At 39.6% G+C, this 20,670-nt stretch overlaps 1 protein-coding gene across 1 annotated transcript in view; it reads right to left on the bottom strand.

Moving 5' to 3' along the window:
- Positions 1-20,291, bottom strand: part of LOC139755546 (uncharacterized) — a 62,902-nt gene extending 42,611 nt beyond the window's left edge. Inside the window, exons 1-6 of the mRNA XM_071673980.1 lie at positions 20,177-20,291; positions 17,280-17,509; positions 14,788-14,936; positions 13,247-13,610; positions 9,007-9,224; positions 5,492-7,223 (exon numbers count right to left, since the gene is read on the bottom strand). Of these exons, the coding sequence (XP_071530081.1) occupies positions 5,492-7,223; positions 9,007-9,224; positions 13,247-13,610; positions 14,788-14,936; positions 17,280-17,509; positions 20,177-20,190 (2,707 nt within the window). The 5' untranslated portion in view covers positions 20,191-20,291. The remainder of the gene's footprint in view (positions 1-5,491; positions 7,224-9,006; positions 9,225-13,246; positions 13,611-14,787; positions 14,937-17,279; positions 17,510-20,176) is intronic.
- Between the last annotated feature and the right edge of the window lie 379 nt (positions 20,292-20,670).

A 20,670-nucleotide genomic window follows, 5' to 3' on the forward strand; every position in this document is an offset into this window, starting at 1 on the left:
CGCCTCGCAACCATACAACATTGTTGGCACCACTATTCCTTCAAACATACTCATTTTTGCTTTCCGAGATAATGTTCTCGACTTCCACACATTCTTCAAGGCTCCCAGAATTTTCGCCCCCTCCCCCACCCTATGATCCACTTCCGCTTCCATGGTTCCATCCGCTGCCAGATCCACTCCCAGATATCTAAAACACTTCACTTCCTCCAGTTTTTCTCCATTCAAACTCACCTCCCGATTGACTTGACCCTCAACCCTACTGTACCTAATAACCTTGCTCTTATTCACATTTACTCTTAACTTTCTTCTTTCACACACTTTACCAAACTCAGTCACCAGCTTCTGCAGTTTCTCACATGAATCAGCCACCAGCGCTGTATCATCAGCGAACAACAACTGACTCACTTCCCAAGCTCTCTCATCCCCAACAGACTTCATACTTGCCCCTCTTTCCAAAACTCTTGCATTCACCTCCCTAACAACCCCATCCATAAACAAATTAAAAAACCATGGAGACATCACACACCCCTGCCGCAAACCTACATTCACTGAGAACCAATCACTTTCCTCTCTTCCTACACGCACACATGCCTTACATCCTCGATAAAAACTTTTCACTGCTTCTAACAACTTGCCTCCCACACCATATATTCTTAATACCTTCCACAGAGCATCTCTATCAACTCTATCATATGCCTTCTCCAGATCCACAAATGCTACATACAAATCCATTTGCTTTTCTAAGTATTTCTCACATACATTCTTCAAAGCAAACACCTGATCCACACATCCTCCACCACTTCTGAAACCACACTGCTCTTCCCCAATCTGATGCTCTGTACATGCCTTCACCCCCTCAATCAACATCCTCCCATACAATTTACCAGGAATGTCTTGGGAGTAAAGTCAGGGGTAATAATGGCAAATAATATGGGAGGGTATTGATTGATAGGCTGAAGGCATGTAGAAAGCATCAGATTCAGGAAGAGCTGTGTGGTTTCAGAAGTGGTAGAGGATGTGTGAATTAGGTGTTTCCTTTGAAGAATGTATGTGAGAAATACCTGGAAAAACAAATGGATTTGTATGTGGCATTTATGGATCTGGAGAAGGCATATCATAGAGATGTTCTGTGGAAGGTATTAAGAGTATATGGTGTGGAAGGCAAGTAGCAAGAAGCAGTGAAAAGTTTTTATCGAGGATGTAAGGCATGTGTATGAGTAGGAAGAGAGAAAAGCAATTGGTTCTCAGTGAATGTTGGTTTGCGGCAGGGGTGCATAATGTCTCCATGGTTGTTTAATTTGTTTATGGATGGGGTTGTTAAGGAGGTGAATGCAAGAGTTTTGATGAGAGGGGCAAGTATGCAGTCTGTTGTGGATGAGAGGGCTTGGGAAGTGAGTCAGTTGTTGTTCGCTGATGATACAGCACTGGTGGCTGATTCGGGTGAGAAACTACAGAAGTTGGTGACTGAGTTTGGTAAAGTGTGTGAAAGAAGAAAGCTGAGAGTAAATGTGAATAAGAGCATGGTTATTAGGTACAGCAGGGTTGAGGGACAAGTCAATTGGAAGATAAGTTTGAATGGAGAAAAACTGGATGAAGTGAAGTGTTTTAGATATCTGGGAGTGGATTTGGCAGCGGATGGAACCATGGAAGCAGAAGTGAGTCACAGGGTTGGGGAGGGGCCGAAGGCTCTGGCAGTGTTGAAGAATGTGTGGAAGGCGAGAACGTTATCTCGGAGAGCATAAATGGTTATGTTTGAAGATATAGTGGTTCCAACAATGTTATATGGTTGTGAGGCATGGGCTATTACCTATTATGGTTGTGAGGCATGGGCTATTGGGTTTGGGAATGTCTTGGGAGTAAAGTCAGGGGTTAGTGAGAGGACAAGAGCAAGGGAAGGAGTAGCACTTCTCCTGAAACAGGAGTGGTGGGAGTAAGTGATAGAGTGTTAGAAAGTAAACTCTTTATTGATATGGGGAAAACTGAAAATGGATGGAGAGAGATGGGTGATTATTGGTGCATATGCACCTGGGCATGAGAAGAAAGATCATGAGAGGCAAGTGTTTTGGGAGCAGCCAAGTGAGTGTGTTTGTAGTTTTGATGCACGAGACCGGGTTATAGTGATGGGTAATTTGAATGCAAAGGTGAGTAATGTGGCAGTTGAAGGAATAATTGGTGTACATGGGGTGTTCAGTGTTGTAAATGGAAATAGTGAAGAGCTTGTAGATTTATGTGCTGAAAAAGGACTGGTGATTGGGAATACCTGGTTTAAAAAGAGAGATATACATAAGTATACGTATGTAAGTAGGAGAGATGGCCAGAGAGCATTATTGGACTGCGTGTTAAATAATAGGCATGCGAAAGAGAGACTTTTGGATGTTAATGTGCTGAGAGGTGCAACTGGAGGGATGTCTGATCATTATCTTGTGGAGGCAAAGGTGAAAATTTGTAGAGGTTTTCAGAAAAGAAGAGAGAATGTTGGGGTGAAAAGAGTGGTGAGAGTAAGTGAACTTAGGAAGGAGACTTGTGTGAGGAAGTACCAGGAGAGACTGAGTACAGAATGGGAAAAGGTGAGAACAAAGGAGGTAAGGAGAGTGGGGGAGGAATGGAATGTATTTAGGGAAGCAGTGATGGCTTGCGCAAAAGATGCTTGTGGCATGAGAAGCATGGGAGGTGGGCAGATTAGAAAGGTTAGTGAGTGGTGGGATGAAGAAGTAAGATTATTACTGAAACAGAAGAAAGAGGCATTTGGACGATTTTTGCAGGGAAATAATGCAAATGACAAGGAGATGTATAAAAGAAAGAGGCAGGAAGTCAAGGGAAAGGTGCAAGAGGTGAAAAAGAGGGCAAATGAGAGTTGGAGCAAGACAGTATTTAAATTTTAGGGAGAATAAAAAGATGTTTTGGAAGGAGGTAAATAAAGTGCGTAAGACAAGGGAACAAATGGGAAGTTCAGTGAAGGGGGCTAATGGGGAGGTGATAACAAGTAGTGGTGATGTGAGAAGATGGAGTGAGTATTTTGAAGGTTTGTTGAATGTGTTTGATGATAGAGTGGCAGATATAGGGTGTTTTGGTCGAGGTGGTGTGCAAAGTGAGAGGGTTAGGGAAAATGACTGGGTAAACAGAGAAGAGGTAGTAAAAGCTCTGCGGAAGATGAAAGCCAGCAAGGCGGTGGGTTTGGATGGTATTGCAGTGGAATTTATTAAAAAAGGGGGTGAATGTATTGTTGAGTGGTTGGTAAGGTTATCTAATGGATGTATGACTCATGGTGAGGTGCCTGAGCATTGGCGGAATGCTTGCATAGTGCCATTGTCCAAAGGCAAAGGGGATAAAAGTGAGTGCTCAAATTACAGAGGTATAAGTTTGTTGAGTATTCCTGGGAAATTATATGGGAGGGTATTGATTGAGAGGGTGAAGGCATGTACAGAGCATCAGACTGGGGAAGAGCAATGTGGTTTCAGAAGTGGTAGAGGATGTGTGGATCAGTTGTTTGCTTTGAAGAACCTATGTGAGAAATACTTAGAAAAGCAAATGGATTTGTATGTAGCATTTATGGATCTGGAGAAGGCATTTGATAGAGATGATAGAGATGCTCTGTGGAAGGTATTAAGAATATATGGTGCGGGAGGCAAGTTGTTAGAAGCAGTGAAAAGTTTTTATCGAGGATGTAAGGCATGTGTACATGTAGGAAGAGAGGAAAGTGATTGGTTCTCAGTGAATGTAGGTTTGCAGCAGGGGTGTGTGATGTTTCCATGGCAGTTCAATTTGTTTATGGATGGGGTTGTTAGGGAGGTGAATGCAAGAGTTTTGGAGAGAGGGGCAAGTATGAAGTCTGTTGTGGATGAGAGAGTTTGGGAAGCGAGTCAGTTGTTGTTCGCTGATGATACAGCGCTGGTGGCTGATTCAGGTGAGAAACTGCAGAAGCTGCTGACTGAGTTTGGTAAAGTGTGTGAAAGAAGAAAGCTGAGAGTAAATGTGAATAAGAGCAAGGTTATTAGGTACAGCAGGGTCGATGGACAAGTCAACTGGAAGGTAAGTTTGAATGGAGAAAAACTGGAGGGAGTTAAGTGTTTTAGATGTCTTGGAGTGGATTTGGCATCGGATGGAACCATGGAAGCAGAAGTAAATCATAGGGTGGGGGAGGGGGCGAAAGTTTCTGGGAGTGTTGAAGAATATGTGGGAGTCGAGAACATTATCTCAGAAAGCAAAAATGGGTATGTTTGAAGGAATAGTGGTTCCAACGATGTTATATGGTTGCAAGGCGTGGGCTATGGATAGAGTTGTGCACAGGAGGGTGGATGTGCTGGAAATGAGATGTTTGAGGACAATATGTGGTGTGAGGTGGTTTGACCGAATAAGTAATAATAGGGTAAGAGAGATGTGTGGTAATAAAAAGAGTGTGGTTGAGAGAGCAGAAGAGGGTGTTTTGAAATGGTTTGGTCACATGGAGAGAATGAGTGAGGAAAGATTGACCAAGAGGACATATGTGTCAGAGATGGAGGGAACGAGGAGAAGTGGGAGACCAAATTGGAGGTGGAAAGATGGAGTGAAAAAGAGTTTGAGTGATCGGGGCCTGAACATGCAGGAGGGTGAAAGGCGGGCAAGGAATAGAGTGAATTGGATCGATGTGGTATACTGGGGTCGACGTGCTGTCAATGGATTGAACAAGGGCATGTGAAGCGTCTGGGGTAAACCATGGAAAGTTCTGTGGGGCCTGGATGTGGAAAGGGAGCTGTGGTTTTGGGCATTATTGCATGACAGCTAGAGACTGAGTGTGAATGAATGGGGCCTTTGTTGTCTTTTCCTAGCACTACCTCGTACACACGAGGGGGGAGGGGGATGTTATTCCATGTGTGGCAAGGTGGCGATGGGAATGAATAAAGGCAGACAGTGTGAATTGTGTGCATGGGTATATATGTATGTGTCTGTGTGTGTATATATATGTGTATATTGAGATGTATGGGTATGTATATTTGCATGTGTGGACGTGTATGTATATACATGTGTAGGGGGGTGGGTTGGGCCATTTCTTTCGTCTGTTTCCTTGCGCTATCTCGCAAACGCGGGAGACAGCGACAATGCAAAATAAAAAAAAAAAGTGAAGTCCATCAAGATACTCCATCTCTTTACCTCATCTTTGCCTGCACCATTTGCTCCCTTAACAGATGCTCCCATTTTTTGGAAAGGTGTATGGGGCCTGGATGTCGATTAGGGACTATGGTTTTGGTGCATCATACATTACAGCTAGGGAGTAGATGTGAACATGAGTCTGCATTTAGCCTTTTCCTGGAAATACCTCTCCAACAAAGGAAACATTGAACAAGTATAAAAATAAAAGCTATTGTGAACAAATTCTAATCCCAAACACAAAACAAAACCCAAAAAAATCAGTAAAAAGTTTAGATCAAATATTTTCCTTTTTCCCTTTAGTAAAGACAAAAATATCTTAATAACATATGTACATCTATCCAATAAATCTTCAAGTTAAACTTACTAGGAGTTACTGTCAGTGGTGAGGATTTCTTCATCTCACTAGGCTCTGATGTCAACTCTGATTTGGTATCCATGAGCAATTCTTCTCTAATTGGTGTCACAATCTGTTCTTGAGCCTCTGTTGTACCATAATGCAGTCTTTCGCCTTTGTCCATCTGATTCTCAGTTCCAATAGTTACCTCATTCTCTACTTTTATGTTCTTACTGGCAATCTCAGATTCAGATAAGGAATGTTTGGGGACATTTTCCTCACTCAACACCACACAGATATTGCTCTGCTTTACAGTATTATTTGCCGAATGACGAAAACTTTTTTTAGAAGAGGCTTTTTTATTTGATCTTGTAATTCCCTCAGAAGGTGGATCACAATGAACAGAAAGTGAGCGTCGGGTACAACGACTACATGGTGTGCGAGGTCGCAACCTGGACATGGATGGAGTAAAATAGTCATCACAACAGGAAACTGACTTTCTGGGATAGCTTTTAGCAGGAGTGGCCATATCACTGCGCCTCTTAGATCCAGCAACCTTCTTAGCCCTACACTCAACAGTTTGATTATCATGTGCATCATTAACATTTGAATCAAAGTTGGTGCATTCATCTAGTTCCATGTTCTCCTTTGCTATTTTGTTTTCTTTCTCTACATTTATGTCCCCTTTCCCTGCTTTTGTGTTACCATAATTGTTTAAATCTTCCACACCAACAGACTCCTCATCAATAGGAACCCTTGTACATAAAGTTTTATTCTCATTCTGCAGGCCTTCTTTTACAGCTTGTTCTTCAGTTTCATATTCCTCAAGTACCTCCACATCTTCCTTACTTGTCTCACTATTCATGACAATTCTGTCTTTCTCTGTTGTAATGTCATTTTCATATTCCTCAAGTACCTCCTCATCTTCCTTACTTGTCTCACTATTCATGACAATTCTGTCTTTCTCTGTTGTAATGTCATTTTCATATTCCTCAAGTACCTCCTCATCATCCTTACTTGTCTCATTATTCATGACAATTCTGTCTTTCTCTGTTGTAATGTCATTTTTATATTCCTCAAGTACCTCCACATCTTCCTTACTTGTCTCACTATTCACGACAATTCTGTCTTTCTCTGTTGTAATGTCATTTTCATATTCCTCAAGTACCTCCTCATCTTCCTTACTTGTCTCACCATTCATGACAATTCTGTTTTTCTCTGTTGTAATGTCATTTTCATATTCCTCAAGTACCTCCTCATCTTCCTTACTTGTCTCACTATTCATGACAATTCTGTCTTTCTCTGTTGTAATGTCATTTTCATGTTCCTCAAGTACCTTCTCATCTTCCTTACTTGACTCACTATTCATGACAATTCTGTCATTCTCTGTTGTAATGTCATTTTCATATTCCTCCAGCACTTCATCGTCCTTGCTTGTCTCACTATTCATGACAGCTCTCTCTTTCTCTGTTGTAATGTTGTTTTCAACTTCTAAAATGTTTTTTTCAATAACGACTTCATTTTCAGAGACCTCATCTTCAGTTTCTAAATTGACTTCTTGCTGAAGATCACCAGATATTTTGCCACACTCAGAGGCAGCATTACTTGATGTCTGATAAGATGAATCAATATCCAATGCACTCTTGAAAAATCTGGTGGAGCGACGATGTCTCTGAGTGGTGGCAGCAGCAGTATCAGAATATGAATCAGAACTGTTGTTATCATCTGGCAGGATATCACTGGTACTTGATACTTTTGACATCTATAGAAGAAAAGGTTACAAATTGTCAGTTGTCAAAGAAAATATTTTCTGTACTGTAGCAGAATATGCTTAACTGAAAAAGGTTTCTTAAGCTGCCCTAGTTAGGGCAGCTTGGACAAACATAAACAGTAACTCAAGTTACCTACTTACTTCAGGTCAATTAATTATAACCCCCCTAAAAACTTAAACTATAAAATACCCAAGCTGAGATCTAACATAGCTTTCAACTAGCACATCAGCTGCAAAAAAATTATGGTTAACATTAAAATTATACAAAGGGTTAGATCACTGATACATGTACATGTCTTTCAAATATCTTTTGCCACAGAACAGAAAATCTAGACTTGAAAAGATATTCAATTCTCTTACAGGCTCAGTTTCAAAGAAATTGAACTATGCATGACACAAGGTAAACACTATCCTACTGCTAAAATATTTAAAGAGAAGGGGGGCCAGGTGAGGATATTCCCTCAAAGGCCCAGTCCTCTGTTCTTAACGCTACCTCGCTAACGCAGGAAATGGCGAATAGTTTGAAAGAAAAGAAAGAAATAACATAATGTGACAATAAAACCTGAAGTAGAGTTTCTTGCAACCCAAGTTAACTGATCAGAAACCACCAGAACTGAGAATATGAATAATGCATGCTAAGACAAGGTAGTGGCAGAAACCACCAAAATGTGAATATGAATAACTCATGCTAAGGCCAGGTAATGGAAAAAGCTAGTTTCTTTTGAGAACTGAATGAAGATTATAGGAATGGGAAAAAGAATATCTCCTATGTACTGTAGAAGCAACTAAGAGTTAGAATAGAGGAAACAGCCAAAGATTGCTCATCCTCAAAGGCTCAGGCTTAAGTTTCTAAATGTATCTGGATGCACCAAAATGAGAAAGAAGAGATAGGCAATATTTGTGAAAAGGACCCCAGGTGTTCTATCCCTAAGTGAAACAAAGCTCAAGGGTAAGGGGGAAGAATGGTTTGGGAATGTCTTAAGGATAAAGTCAGGGATTAGTCTAAAAGCAAGAGCTAAGGAAGGAGCAGCATTTCACTGAAGAAATTTGTGGAAAAGTGTGAGAGTGCAATGAAGTGAGACACAAACTGATTTGGGTAAAAATGAAAGTATATTACAAGAACTGGGTGAATTTAGTGCTAATGGACCTGGCCAAGAGAAAAATGATGAAGAAAGGCAAGTATTCTACGAGCTGAGTGAGGGTGTACACAGTTCTGATTCAAGAGATTGAATATCAGCAATGGTTGATATGCAAAAATGGATAATGTGGCAGTTGAGGGCATAATCTATGAGCAAGGGTTATCCAATGATGTGAATGGAAATGGTGAACAGCTTGTGGAGCTTTGTCCTGAAAAAGGACTGCTGATTGGGGATACCTGGTCTAAAATAAGAGACATTAATAAGAGGCATTATTACAGTATGTTTAAATGACAGGTGTGCAAAAGAGAGACTCATGGATGTGAATGTGCTGAGGGACAGCTGGTGGGATGTCTGATCATTACATAATGGGGCAAAGAGAGGATTTATAGAGGCTTTCAGAAAAGAAGAAATTATATAGGTGAGAAAGAGTGGTGAAAGTGAGCGAGCATGGAAAAGAGGCCTGAGTAAAAAGATACTAGGAAAGACTGAGAGCAGAATAGCAAAAGGGGAGTGAATGAGGAATGGAAAGTATTAAAGAAAGCAATGCTGGCATGTGCGAGAGAAGTGTATGGCATCTTGAAGGTGGGATGAGAGTATGTAAGAAAGAGTAATGGGTGATGGGACAAAGTACTTACAGCAAAATTAAAATCAAAGTCACTGGGAGCAAAGGAGGATACCACATTTGCTTTTGAAGGCTGTAGAGCTTCTGCACTTCTTTCTCTCTGCAGAGTGGCCCGAGTAGGCTGTGGTGTGGCTGGTAGTTGCTTTACACCTAGATCATCTTGTGCATCAACATACTTCTGTCTCTGAGCAGTGCGACGCAGAACTTTTCTTGTTTCAGTTACAATACGTTCTGAAAAAAGCATCTTATTTACACATCCATCTTTATTGCAGATATTCTTCCTCACATTCAAAGTTCAATGATGCAGGCAGAATAATTCTCAAGCATTTCAATCATGGACAGTCTCCACACATTAGCTTTCATATACCTTACACCATCATTGAAAGAAATTTCTAAGAAATTCTCCACACTTGCTGTAAAAGATAAAAAGTCAGCCTGCCAACTTCTAAAACCAACACATGTAGGATGTGACCCAAACACAAAGTGGTCCAGAACATAATGCCTTTCAATATACTATAGACCCATTTTCCCAATATCAAGTGCAGCAGCCCCTACAGTCTTTTATATAATCTCAGTCTTTAAAATTACCTAAACACTTATCCTTGCATACACCTCTCTCCCTTAACTGAATTTTCTGTAGTTCCTTTAATTAAACTTTTTAATTTTTTCCCATAAGTCTTAAACATATTGGAAACTGGTGTCATATCATCTAAAAATCATATCTGGTTTACAATCGGGCTACTGACAAAAATTTCTATTAATCCACACACTAACACGTTCTTATCCAGCTCAAATTCAAAAATTTAAAGTTCAAAGACCAAGAAACAAATTCACTTCACATCATCTTGATGGAAGAAACCAGTGAGACATCACTTATCTTAACCTAACCAATGCAGTAACCTCCAGTAAATTAATGGAATGACTCAAAGCCTGAGTGAAAATCTGATATTCAATAATAATATGCAATCCATAGTGAAATTTTGGTTTCTGTATTGCAAATGTGATTGCCCAAACAAGATGTGCTCTTAAGATCATTCATAGATAGGTGATGACAATGAAAGCAGGTTTATTGGCATTACAGTACACTGGAGTCAACAGAAAGTACATGCTCAAAAGGGGTAAGTGGGTTGTATAACAATGATTTCACCCTGTTCAACTACCACTGTACCTATGAGGCTGGCTAAGGCTTGCTTAAAGAGGTTTTGATGTTACTAATGTAGTGGTAAGGTGGTCAATATTGGCAACTAACCCATCATGCCTCAGGTTTGTTGCTGTTAGTACTCATGAAAAGACTTTTCAAAATGAATGGAGAGGAAGGGAACAATGGGGATAATATATGGATGCTCATATGGCCCAGTCTCTTGTAGAAAATATGGTTTACACTATGCAAAACATTTCTCACCTCCAGACAGAGCATTATACAGCACACGATCAAAGAGGGTGCTTATCAAAAACCTTAAGGCAAAAAAAAAAAAAAAGAGAAAAAAATTTCCTATGGATTGTACTTTGACCAGAACCACAAAGGAAAGCTTGGCCTAACCTCAGCAGAGGTGCCTCCTAATAAGGGCACTTATGAAAAGCCAAAGACCCCCTTTTGATAACCTCATCCAGTTAGATTCCTTTAGGACATGGTAACAGTAGATACCATTTTCTCTACATTACAAATCTAGCATTCAGCCCTGGTTGTAAATGAGTACCATGCCAAAAGGCATACACATCTGACTACATGGGAAGTGCCAGGAGTGATAAAGAATTTGTTTGGCAACTAAATGTGGCCCTGGTTTCTGCCCAATGCAGCCAGTATGAGGGTAGCTAAGTGACACCTTAGACTGTAATAATGGCAGATGCATTACCTCCACCTTTTCTCCACCTCTCCCTTGGGCAATCTATACATTAATTTCAGTGCTATACCATGGTCATACACCTTTTTCTTTTCCTACAATAGCGAGGTAGTGCCAAGAATGGATGATGAAAGGCTGCATTCGTTCACATTCCCTCTCTAGATAGAATGTGTAATGCTCCAAAATAACAGACTTTAACCCACAACCGGACCCCAAAAACCTTTCTTTCCATAGTTTCTGCTGACCACTTTATATGTCCTAGCTCATGCTTTTCATCCTCCAGTATGTTCAGGCCCCAACCACTCAAAATATTTCTCACTCCATACTTCCATCTCCAATGTAGTCTTCCCCTTCTCATTGTCCCCTCCACTTCTGACACACACAAAGTCTTTGTCAACCTCTTTTCACCTATCATCCCCATACATCCAAACCATTTCAGCACACCCTCTTCAGCTCTCTCAACCACACTTATATTACCACACCTCTCTCTTACCCTTTTATTACTTACTTATTCAAACCAACTCTTCTTTCTTTTTCTTTTAAACTATTCGCCATTTCCCGCGTTAGCGAGGTAGCGTTAAGAACAGAGGACTGGGCCTTTTTTGGAATATCCTCACCTGGCCCCCTCTGTTCCTTCTTTTGGAAAATTGAAAAAAAAAAAAAAAAAAAAAAAAAAACGAGAGGGGAGGATTTCCAGTCCCCCCGCTCCCTCCCCTTTTAGTCGCCTTCTACAACACGCAGGGAATACGTGGGAAGTATTCTTAATCCCCTATCCCACTCACACCACATATTTCCTCAGACACTTCATTCCCAACACATCCCCCTTCTTTGCACATCTTCATTCATAGGCATTGCTTTGCACCCATTCAACATCGTTGGGACTACTATACCTTTAAATATATCCATTTTCACCCACCCAGATAAAAACCTCTTTCCACACATTCCTTAATGCTCCCAGAACCTTCACTCCCTATGTAACCATCACTTTTACATCTATTTCATTCATTTCATCATTGAAACTAAAAATATAAACTATCTACACTCCAAAACCTTTCCACCACTACCCTAGAGGAACTGTATGTCAAATTCTGCATTAGACTACAGCCATATAAAATGTTAGCTACTCCATTTTTGAGATGCAAGTTTGAATGGAGAAAAATTGGAGGAAGTAAAGTGTCTCAGATATCTGGGAGTGGACTTAGCAGCGGATGGAACCATGGAAGCGGAAGTGTCACAGGGTGGGGAAGGGGTTGAAAGTTCTGGGAGCGATGAAAAATGTGTGGAAGGAGAGAAAGTTATCTGAGAGAGCAAAAATGGGTATGTTTGAAGGAACAGTAGTTCCAATACTATATGGTTGCGAGGGATGGGCTATAGATGAGGTTGTATGGAGGAGGGTGGATGTGTTCGAAATGAAGTGTTTGAGAACGATATGTGGTGTGACGGAGTTTTATAAAGTAAGTAATAAAAGGGTAAGAGAGATATGTGGAAATAAAAGTGTATGGTTGAGAGCGTGTGTTGAAGTGGTTTGGATGTATGGAGAGAATGAGGGAGGAAATATTGATAAAGAGGATATATGTGTCAGAAGTGGAGGGAACAAGAAGCAGAGATCAAATTAGAAGTGGAAGGATGGAGTGAAAAAGATTTTGAGCAATCAGGGCCTGAAAATACAGGAGGGTGAGAGGTGTGCAAGGGACAGGGTGAACTGAAACGATGTGGTATACTAGGGTCGACGAGCTGTCAATGGACCAAATCATGCCATGTGAAACATCTGGGGTAAACCATGGAAAGGTCTGGTGGGCTTGAATGTAGATATGGAGCTATGGTTTCAGAGCATTACTCATTACAGCTAGAGACTGAATATGAACAAATGTGGCTTTTTTTGTCTGCTTTCCTGGCACTGTCATCCTGAAAGGTGGAGGGGATACTATTTCCTGTGTGGCAAGGTAGCGACAGGAATGGATGCATGAAAGAAACTGCACAAATTGGGTCCATTACACAGCAGGGGAAAGAAGTGCTATTACTTTATTACTAATGCAGATATCAGCACTCTAATTAGTCTGTTTTTGTAGAATAATCCATGATCTCTCTGAATAAAAAAGGAATAAGAACTCTAAAGTGACCACATCAAGAAGCATAAACATAGAAGCACAAGAGGAACTGAAAGATGTAAAATTTGGAAAAAAAAAAAAAAAAAAAAACAGGCATACCATACTACCAATAATTACTTTCTTCTTCTGTTCCTGGCACTATCTCTACCATACTACCAATAATTACTTTCTTCTTCTGTTCCTGGCACTATCTCGCTAATGAAGGATATGGCAGAAAAAACTAACACTATAACCTAATGTTCAAGAAGCGTACAGTCAAAACTTATCTAATGTCTCAAAACAATGTAAAATAAAAGGAACATACCAGCTTTACATGACCTCTTCAGTGATGCTCTAGTTCTTCGTGCTCCATAATTTTCTTCTTTCATTTCAGACTTCCCAAGCTCATTCTTACTGCGTATGCTACTGCCCAAAATTCTTTCTCTTTTTTGTAGCTCATTGGGAGTGGCACCTGTACGAAACCCAGACACCCTCTGTCCTGAGGTAACAGGCGTAACCCCTGTGCGGAACCTGGGTATCCTTTGCACTGCTGTACCCGGTGTAACCCCTGTGTGAAACACTGGTTTCTTCTGCAGTGATGCCCCAGGCGTTGTACCATATTTTTTGGAGGAACTCTGGAGGAATTTGAAAGGGGTTGTCTTTCCAGGAGTTTGATTCACTGACTGCCCCTAGTGACAACAGAAGAGAATCTGTAGCAAGTCCAATAATAATCAAACATGGAAACATGATTTGGTTCTGGCAAAACATTGATATACCATTATTCATCTGAGTATCCCTGACATCAATGTTGCCACTTACACTATTTTTTGACATAAATCAACTTGTGGGAGTTTGTGATAGAGTGCAAGGGAGTAAACTCTTGATTGATGTGGGTAAAACTGAAAGTGGATGGCGAGAAATGGGTGATTATTGGCTTAAGCACCTGGCCATTAGAAGAAAAATCATGAGAGGCAAGTGTTTTGGGAGCAGCTGAATGAGTGTGTTAGCATATTTGGCATATGAAAGGTGGGGGGTTTACATGTTCTGCAAGTGAGCTGAACCCATGCATATGGCACCAAGAGAAATGATGGAATGGTCCGTGGGGCTTTGCTGTCGATAGTGGGTGGTGGTTTCAGTGTATTATACAATAGAGCTAAAGAAGCAACAGGTACAAATGGGGCCAATGTTTGTCTTAGACACTGCCTTGCTATGCCAAAAGTTGCAATAAGGTACGTAAAAAAGTGTATCAGAAAAACTTTCTGTATAAAAGTAGTCATGAACAGATTCTAGTATCATATGATCAGTCAGCTTTGGACTTCAAAATGAAAATCCCAGAAGCAAAACAGCAAGGAAGTTCATGTTTCACTGACACAGTTGACATGGGTTAAAGATGTGTTTGAGTAAAGAGGAGGTTGTATGCAACTAGATCAATACATAAAAATGCAAAGATAGTTAACATATAGAAATAAAGTATATTTACATGGAAAAGATAATGCCTGCATAAGGAGCAATAAAACCCTCACAAGTCACCATGGAAAACTTTCAGAATCCCTACAGAACCACAGTCTATGAAAGAGTCTTGGTGTAAAGAGCCTTCAGAAAGGCATTTCCTAGCAGCCACGAAATGTAGACTCCTTTCGAGTGAGAATTGCTTCGACAAGACTGTATTCCCAATTATACAACCTTCCCAAATATAAGTTTTCACTAGCAGGCAGACTCTGGTAATATCCACAATTCCTTAAATTCATCTAAATATATGCTTTATGCCTACAATTATAACAGAATGAGTCAGTGGTATGATCTATACCTGGAAATGATACAAATATGGTATCATCATTTAACAGGCTGTACAAAAGAAACTCTTACCATATTAACCACATCTCCAGATACTAAATACTTTGGTGGATCTGGATGATACACACCAGTCTTGAATGATGGTCTGCGTCTCTTTTTCTCCTTTTCAACATTTTTCCTCTTCTGTTCTTTCCACTTTAGCAGTTGCTGATAACGCTCCACTGAAAAATCAATAATAAAATATTACTGACAGAAAAGAATGAAGTGAGCATAAATAAAAAACAAATTATGATATACTTAACCCCTCAACTCTTGAAAATGGTTCCCTTTATCCACCCTTAAGATTCAGGTCTTTCAGGTTTGATCAAAATTATATTTTTCCTAGTAATCTAAAAATATTTCTTTTTTACTTATTTGCCATTTCCCATGTTAGTGAGGTCATGTCAGGTACAGACGAAGAAAAGGCCTCATTCGCTCACATCAATTCTGCAGTCATGCATAATGCACCGAAATCACAATCTATTATCCACAACCTGGAGCCCAGTGACCTTTCATTGTTTCCCCCAATTGCTTCAAACACCTCAAGTTCAGTCTACTGACAGCATATTACACCCTATAATGCACATTGCTCAAATCTGCTCTTTTCTATTGCAATAAAGAAAAACATGTAAGAGGGCATTTAGGCAACCATCACTACTGAGACTGTGCAAAAGTCTAAAATGCTTCATCAGCAGTGAGTGTTGACAACTGTTCAATATCAATGATCATGTGGACTGCCATCCTGTATATCAGTTGTTTCCTATGGTTGTATTTTGGATTACTGACAAAAACAGTTGGTTCTGATTACAGAATCAACTATTTTCATACTTGATCACTGTTCCATGAGTCAGCGAGGTAGCATCAGAAATACATGAAGATAGGCAATGTCCGTTCACATCCATTCTCTAGCTGTCATGTGCAATGCACCAAAACTACAGCTCCCTATCCACAAAAAGGCCCCACAGACCTTTCCATGATTTACCTCAGACACTTCATATTCCCTGGTGCAGTCCACTGATAGCACATCAACCTCTGTTTGTGACCATTCCAGTTCACTCTATTCTATGTCTGCCTTTCACCCTCCTACATGATCAGGCCCCGATCACTCAAATCTTTTTCTTTCCACCCTTTGATCTCCAACTTGGTCTCCCCATTCTCCTTATTCCCTCCACTTCTGATACAAATACCCTATGTCAATGTTTCCTCCCTCATTCTCTCCATATGTCCAAACTATTTCAGCACATCCTCTTAAGCTCTCTCAACCACAAGTGAGGAAACAAGTAACAAGTGAGGAAAATAGAAATGAATATAAAATGAGATGAAAAAATGAACGAGTTTTAGCTCAAGGGTAATAACTGAGAACACTGGCTCCACTTGTGCATAGAACACCTGCTCCCTTATTTTGGTTATTTTCAATGCTGGAAGACACTGTCCACTAAATCAATCTCCATACAATCCAAAGATACATCATCATCTGCCTGATCCACTAAATCTAGCAAAAACTATTTTGTTCTCTAAAAAGTTCATGGGAATGGGGGCTCTTTGGAATGGGTGGAAGGTGACTGACCTTTGGGAGATAAAATCGCATACTGTCAAATTGACAAACGCCCAAGCTCGGAGGGCAGTCTTTACATAGAGACGAGAAACTTGAAACACTAATGTACACCAGTAGGAGTTGCTCACCTCATGTAAATCTATGCCTGGGACTTGTCACTAATGGCTTTGCTTCAATGAATATGTTCCTTACTTTTAAAAAAAGAATTTGTATGAAATTCTTGAAACGCTTATCAACATCCCATGTGCCTAGTCACAATAAGATACACAATTCAAAGAGCTTTTATTGTGACAAACCATATTTCAATAAAGGTTTTGTAAGATAACAAAAAATACTGTATTCATACTTGCAATTTACCAGAAAGAACGAGTACGAACATAATACAGAAAAACAAAATAAACTTAATACAGAAAATCATAGGGGATCTTGTCCAAAAATTTTGAGTCGATGGTTACTGAGACTGCCATTTACTCAAAAATACATGACACACATCATCCAATTTACTAATGAAATTACAAGTTGCTGAAAGTCTAATTTCCATCATGATACAAAAGTCCCTTGCTTAACACAGTTGAGTATACTGAGGCCTTTCAATTTACACCATTTTTAGAGTATGCTGAGGAAATGGATAAGGCTCTATGTTTCTAAAGGCCATTAAGAGGGTGACATTATCTTGGTGGCAGTCTATGATTGGCGGAGAATGAACCCAGTCCGTCAAGCGATGGCTTCACTGATTTGAGAACTGACAGATAAGAGTGAAGTGAAACAAAGCCTCCCCACCATATAATAAGGGTAAAAGACCCTTACTCAACAATCCCAGAAGAATATCTCAAGCTTGCAGAGCCACAGGACAAGGAGAGAAAAATCACAGAATGCCAAAGTCAATCTTGTCTACTACTATACACAGAACTTTGCTAAACATTTCTTGATTTTTTAGCTCTAATATAACAAATTTTACTCATTCACTTACATCCAAGTTCCTTTCGAGTCTTTCTGATTCTATTTTCATCTGCTTCATGCAAAAGCATGGCCATACTTTGAGAGGGTCCACCCTTGTCCAAAGAATCCTCCAAATTATCCATCTGACGGCGAAGAGAAATGACATCATTCCGTCGAGATTTTCTACTTTCCTGATACTGAACAGCACGCAAAGCACGTGAATCTACAGCTGAATTGAACTGCAGTCCTCGTTTCTTATACCTGAAATGTCAACAGATGTATTACTTTCCAGACATTGAAATACAAAGGAAACTGCTTTACAACATATACATAATCAACTTCTACAAGATGAAATGCTTATAAAATAAGATACACAATCAAGCATATATCACAAATAATGTATGAGAGTCACATTCACAGAATAATTTTACTAGACAGGGTTTGAAAACTCTTTGCAAGCTAATTGTATGAATATGTACTAGTGGTAGGTAGCTAACCAGGAGGTATATTACAAGTGCAACCCACCTGGGCATCAGGAGGGTTAGTGATGGCTGCATAGTGAGCCAGCAATTCAGTGGTTGTCAAGCTGCACTCTTTTGACCCTGGTAGCTATTTCTTTTCTACCTCAGCCACACATGGCATTCTGTCCACAAACATACAATCTCTCTTTGTCACACATAACACTTGACAACACCTAACTCACACAGCTCATTCTTTGTAACTCAATTTTCCTGAAGTGAGCCCTATGTGTCAGCCCTGCCTTTTGGCAATATGGCAGGAGCAACAGATAAAAGAGGTAGGTTGGAACCTTTAGACAGGGGCATAAGGTAAAAGAAGTAGGTAAGAACATTAGATAGGAGCATTAGGTAGAAGTGCTCAGATAGAACATTGGGTAAAAGCATCAGCAAACAATATGCTAAAGTTCCCCTCTGCCAATGGCCTGTACAGGGTGAGGCACTAAAGCTCAGAAGCGGCACTGGAGTGCACTAGTTATGGAGACTCTACTGCTATCTATATCTCTGGCATCAGAGATATAGATAGATAGATGCACAACATAAGTACAGGGACCTCTCAATTTGTATGTTACAATCTCAAAAATGGTCGTGTAAATCAAATAATGTATCATTTGCTCAACATTTATTCCATTCTCTCCATAATCAAACTTCGGGAATACAAGGTCTTAGATGCACTGATAAATGTTCCACTCTTGGCACTCTCTTAGATCTCAGCATAATCATGAATAGCCCGTAAAGTAGATTCACTGAGTCCAAGGGCACATTTAATATCAGCTATTCATACATCCCTCTCATAACATTTAAGCACATCTCTCTTAACCTTATTGGTGATGGCCTTATTCTTCTTAACAGCACCAGTACCAGAACTCAAAAGATGCTTTGATGGCATGATGCAAGGGGCAAAACACATGCAATATATAGCATTCTGTAAAACTCCACGAGCACAGATATTAGAAATGCCACGACGAAAGGGTATATTCAAGTGCTGCCTCAAATATTTATGTATAAAAATTTCAAACGCCTGGCACTTGTGAGTACTGTATATGGTCAAATACTGCACTGCAATAAAATCTCCACATCATCAGTGCATAAATATACGAATGAAAGAACAGTATGAGGGTGTTCCATTAGGTTCGTGCACTGAAGGCATAAATTTTGAAACTATTTCTTTTATTTTCTTTAGTTCCAAAAATTGAAACCAGCCACAGGCAAGAACTATAAGTCCCATGATCTTGACTGCATGAACCAAAAAAGAACCAATCTAACAACACAGAGTAAAAACCTATAAGATAGCCAAAGCTGAGGCAGAATATTGGTATAAAAATGAACCTATGAAAGAAACACTGGGTCTAGTTGACAATATCTAATAAGGCAATAGTGGGGTAGCATGAAAGAATCTATAAGAACATTACATAACCTTTCCTAGAAGCTAAGATTTATCTTATTTTAGATACAGTATTTGAAAAGTATGTTCATCCACTCACTGCAGCTGTTCCATATACTGTAAAGGATATATAAGAACTAGGTGGGATGCTGTGCATCTATAAGAACTTATAATAATATCCAGATCTACACAACAAATGCAATCTTCAAATGATAAAAGTATACATTATTCTACGTCCACATTTTACAATATCATAATATTTCATCCCACTTTCCCTCTCCTGCATGAACCTACAACTAACAAACCAATTAAAATCGAAAGGTAGTTTTTACGGGTTGTAAATCAAAATCCCACACTCTTGTATCATTCCTTACTGCAGCAACAAATTCCATAAGAAAAAACTAAAATAACAAACCTATATAAGCGGCATCTCTAAATTTTATTTTTACAGTTTTGGGATATTTCTACAAGTTTCTACATACTGTACTACGACCTACTGAAAAGAAAAATTACACTGAAGACTGGTTACATGTCTAAAATCCTGATCGTATTTGATTACCCTAACTTGCATTTAAATGCATTATGAAAGCTCTGCTCTAAACCCCGTTTGGAAAGCACCCACTCACTTAGATTTCTTACACTTTAAGGATTACTTAGTCTGTAAGATCTAGACTAATAACTAATGTTCAACAATTTATCGAGTCGGTTCTATTTCATTTGGTGTTCTCCCATCAATTACTGAAAACTATTCATGTACAATTCTCACCTCTTGCTAGATACCTCACGCTTTCGGCATTCTAGCTTTCCGATAATTCCAATAATTCAACCCCCCATGACTGTGAAAACATAAGCCCACAACAAACTTCACAAACTTGGGCACTCAGCTCGGAGCAAGAAAACTTACGGCAACAACAATCAAACCAACTCGGTTATCTGATGTCATTCACTCACATGCATTCAGGGACGCTTCGTCAACTTCCACATCATAATAAACGCCCTGAAAACTACCGAGAACATATGAAAACATACCTTTGTTGATCCATTTTCACTTCTTTTTCCACGCAGACGCAGCGCTCAGCCTTGTTGTGTTTACTTTCTTTGAATCAGCCAATGAGAGCCAGGCAGGACACACGTGACGCCCGCCATGCGCAACGGTACTTTTGGAAAGGGAATGTGGGAAACACGGAAAAATACATCCTTTACGCCGAATTACTTCACCAGGTATACATCAAATGTGTTTAGTTCACTTAATTTTTGAAATGTTTTGAGTCTTTTACGGAGAAAAATCAGTTCTGCGAATAAATTATATCTAGGTTGTCCAAATCACGAAACTAATACGCCGCATTCCACGCAAAAAATTATAATATATATATATATATATATATATATATATATATATATATATATATATATATATATATATATATATATATATATATATCAAATTTAATCAGCGCCAGCTGATTGAATTTTCACTACTTATAGTGAATAACATGGAATATCTGGAACAGTTTCATATTTGA

This window comes from Panulirus ornatus, chromosome 19 (genome assembly GCF_036320965.1).
Source record: "Panulirus ornatus isolate Po-2019 chromosome 19, ASM3632096v1, whole genome shotgun sequence".
NCBI lineage: Eukaryota > Metazoa > Arthropoda > Malacostraca > Decapoda > Palinuridae > Panulirus > Panulirus ornatus.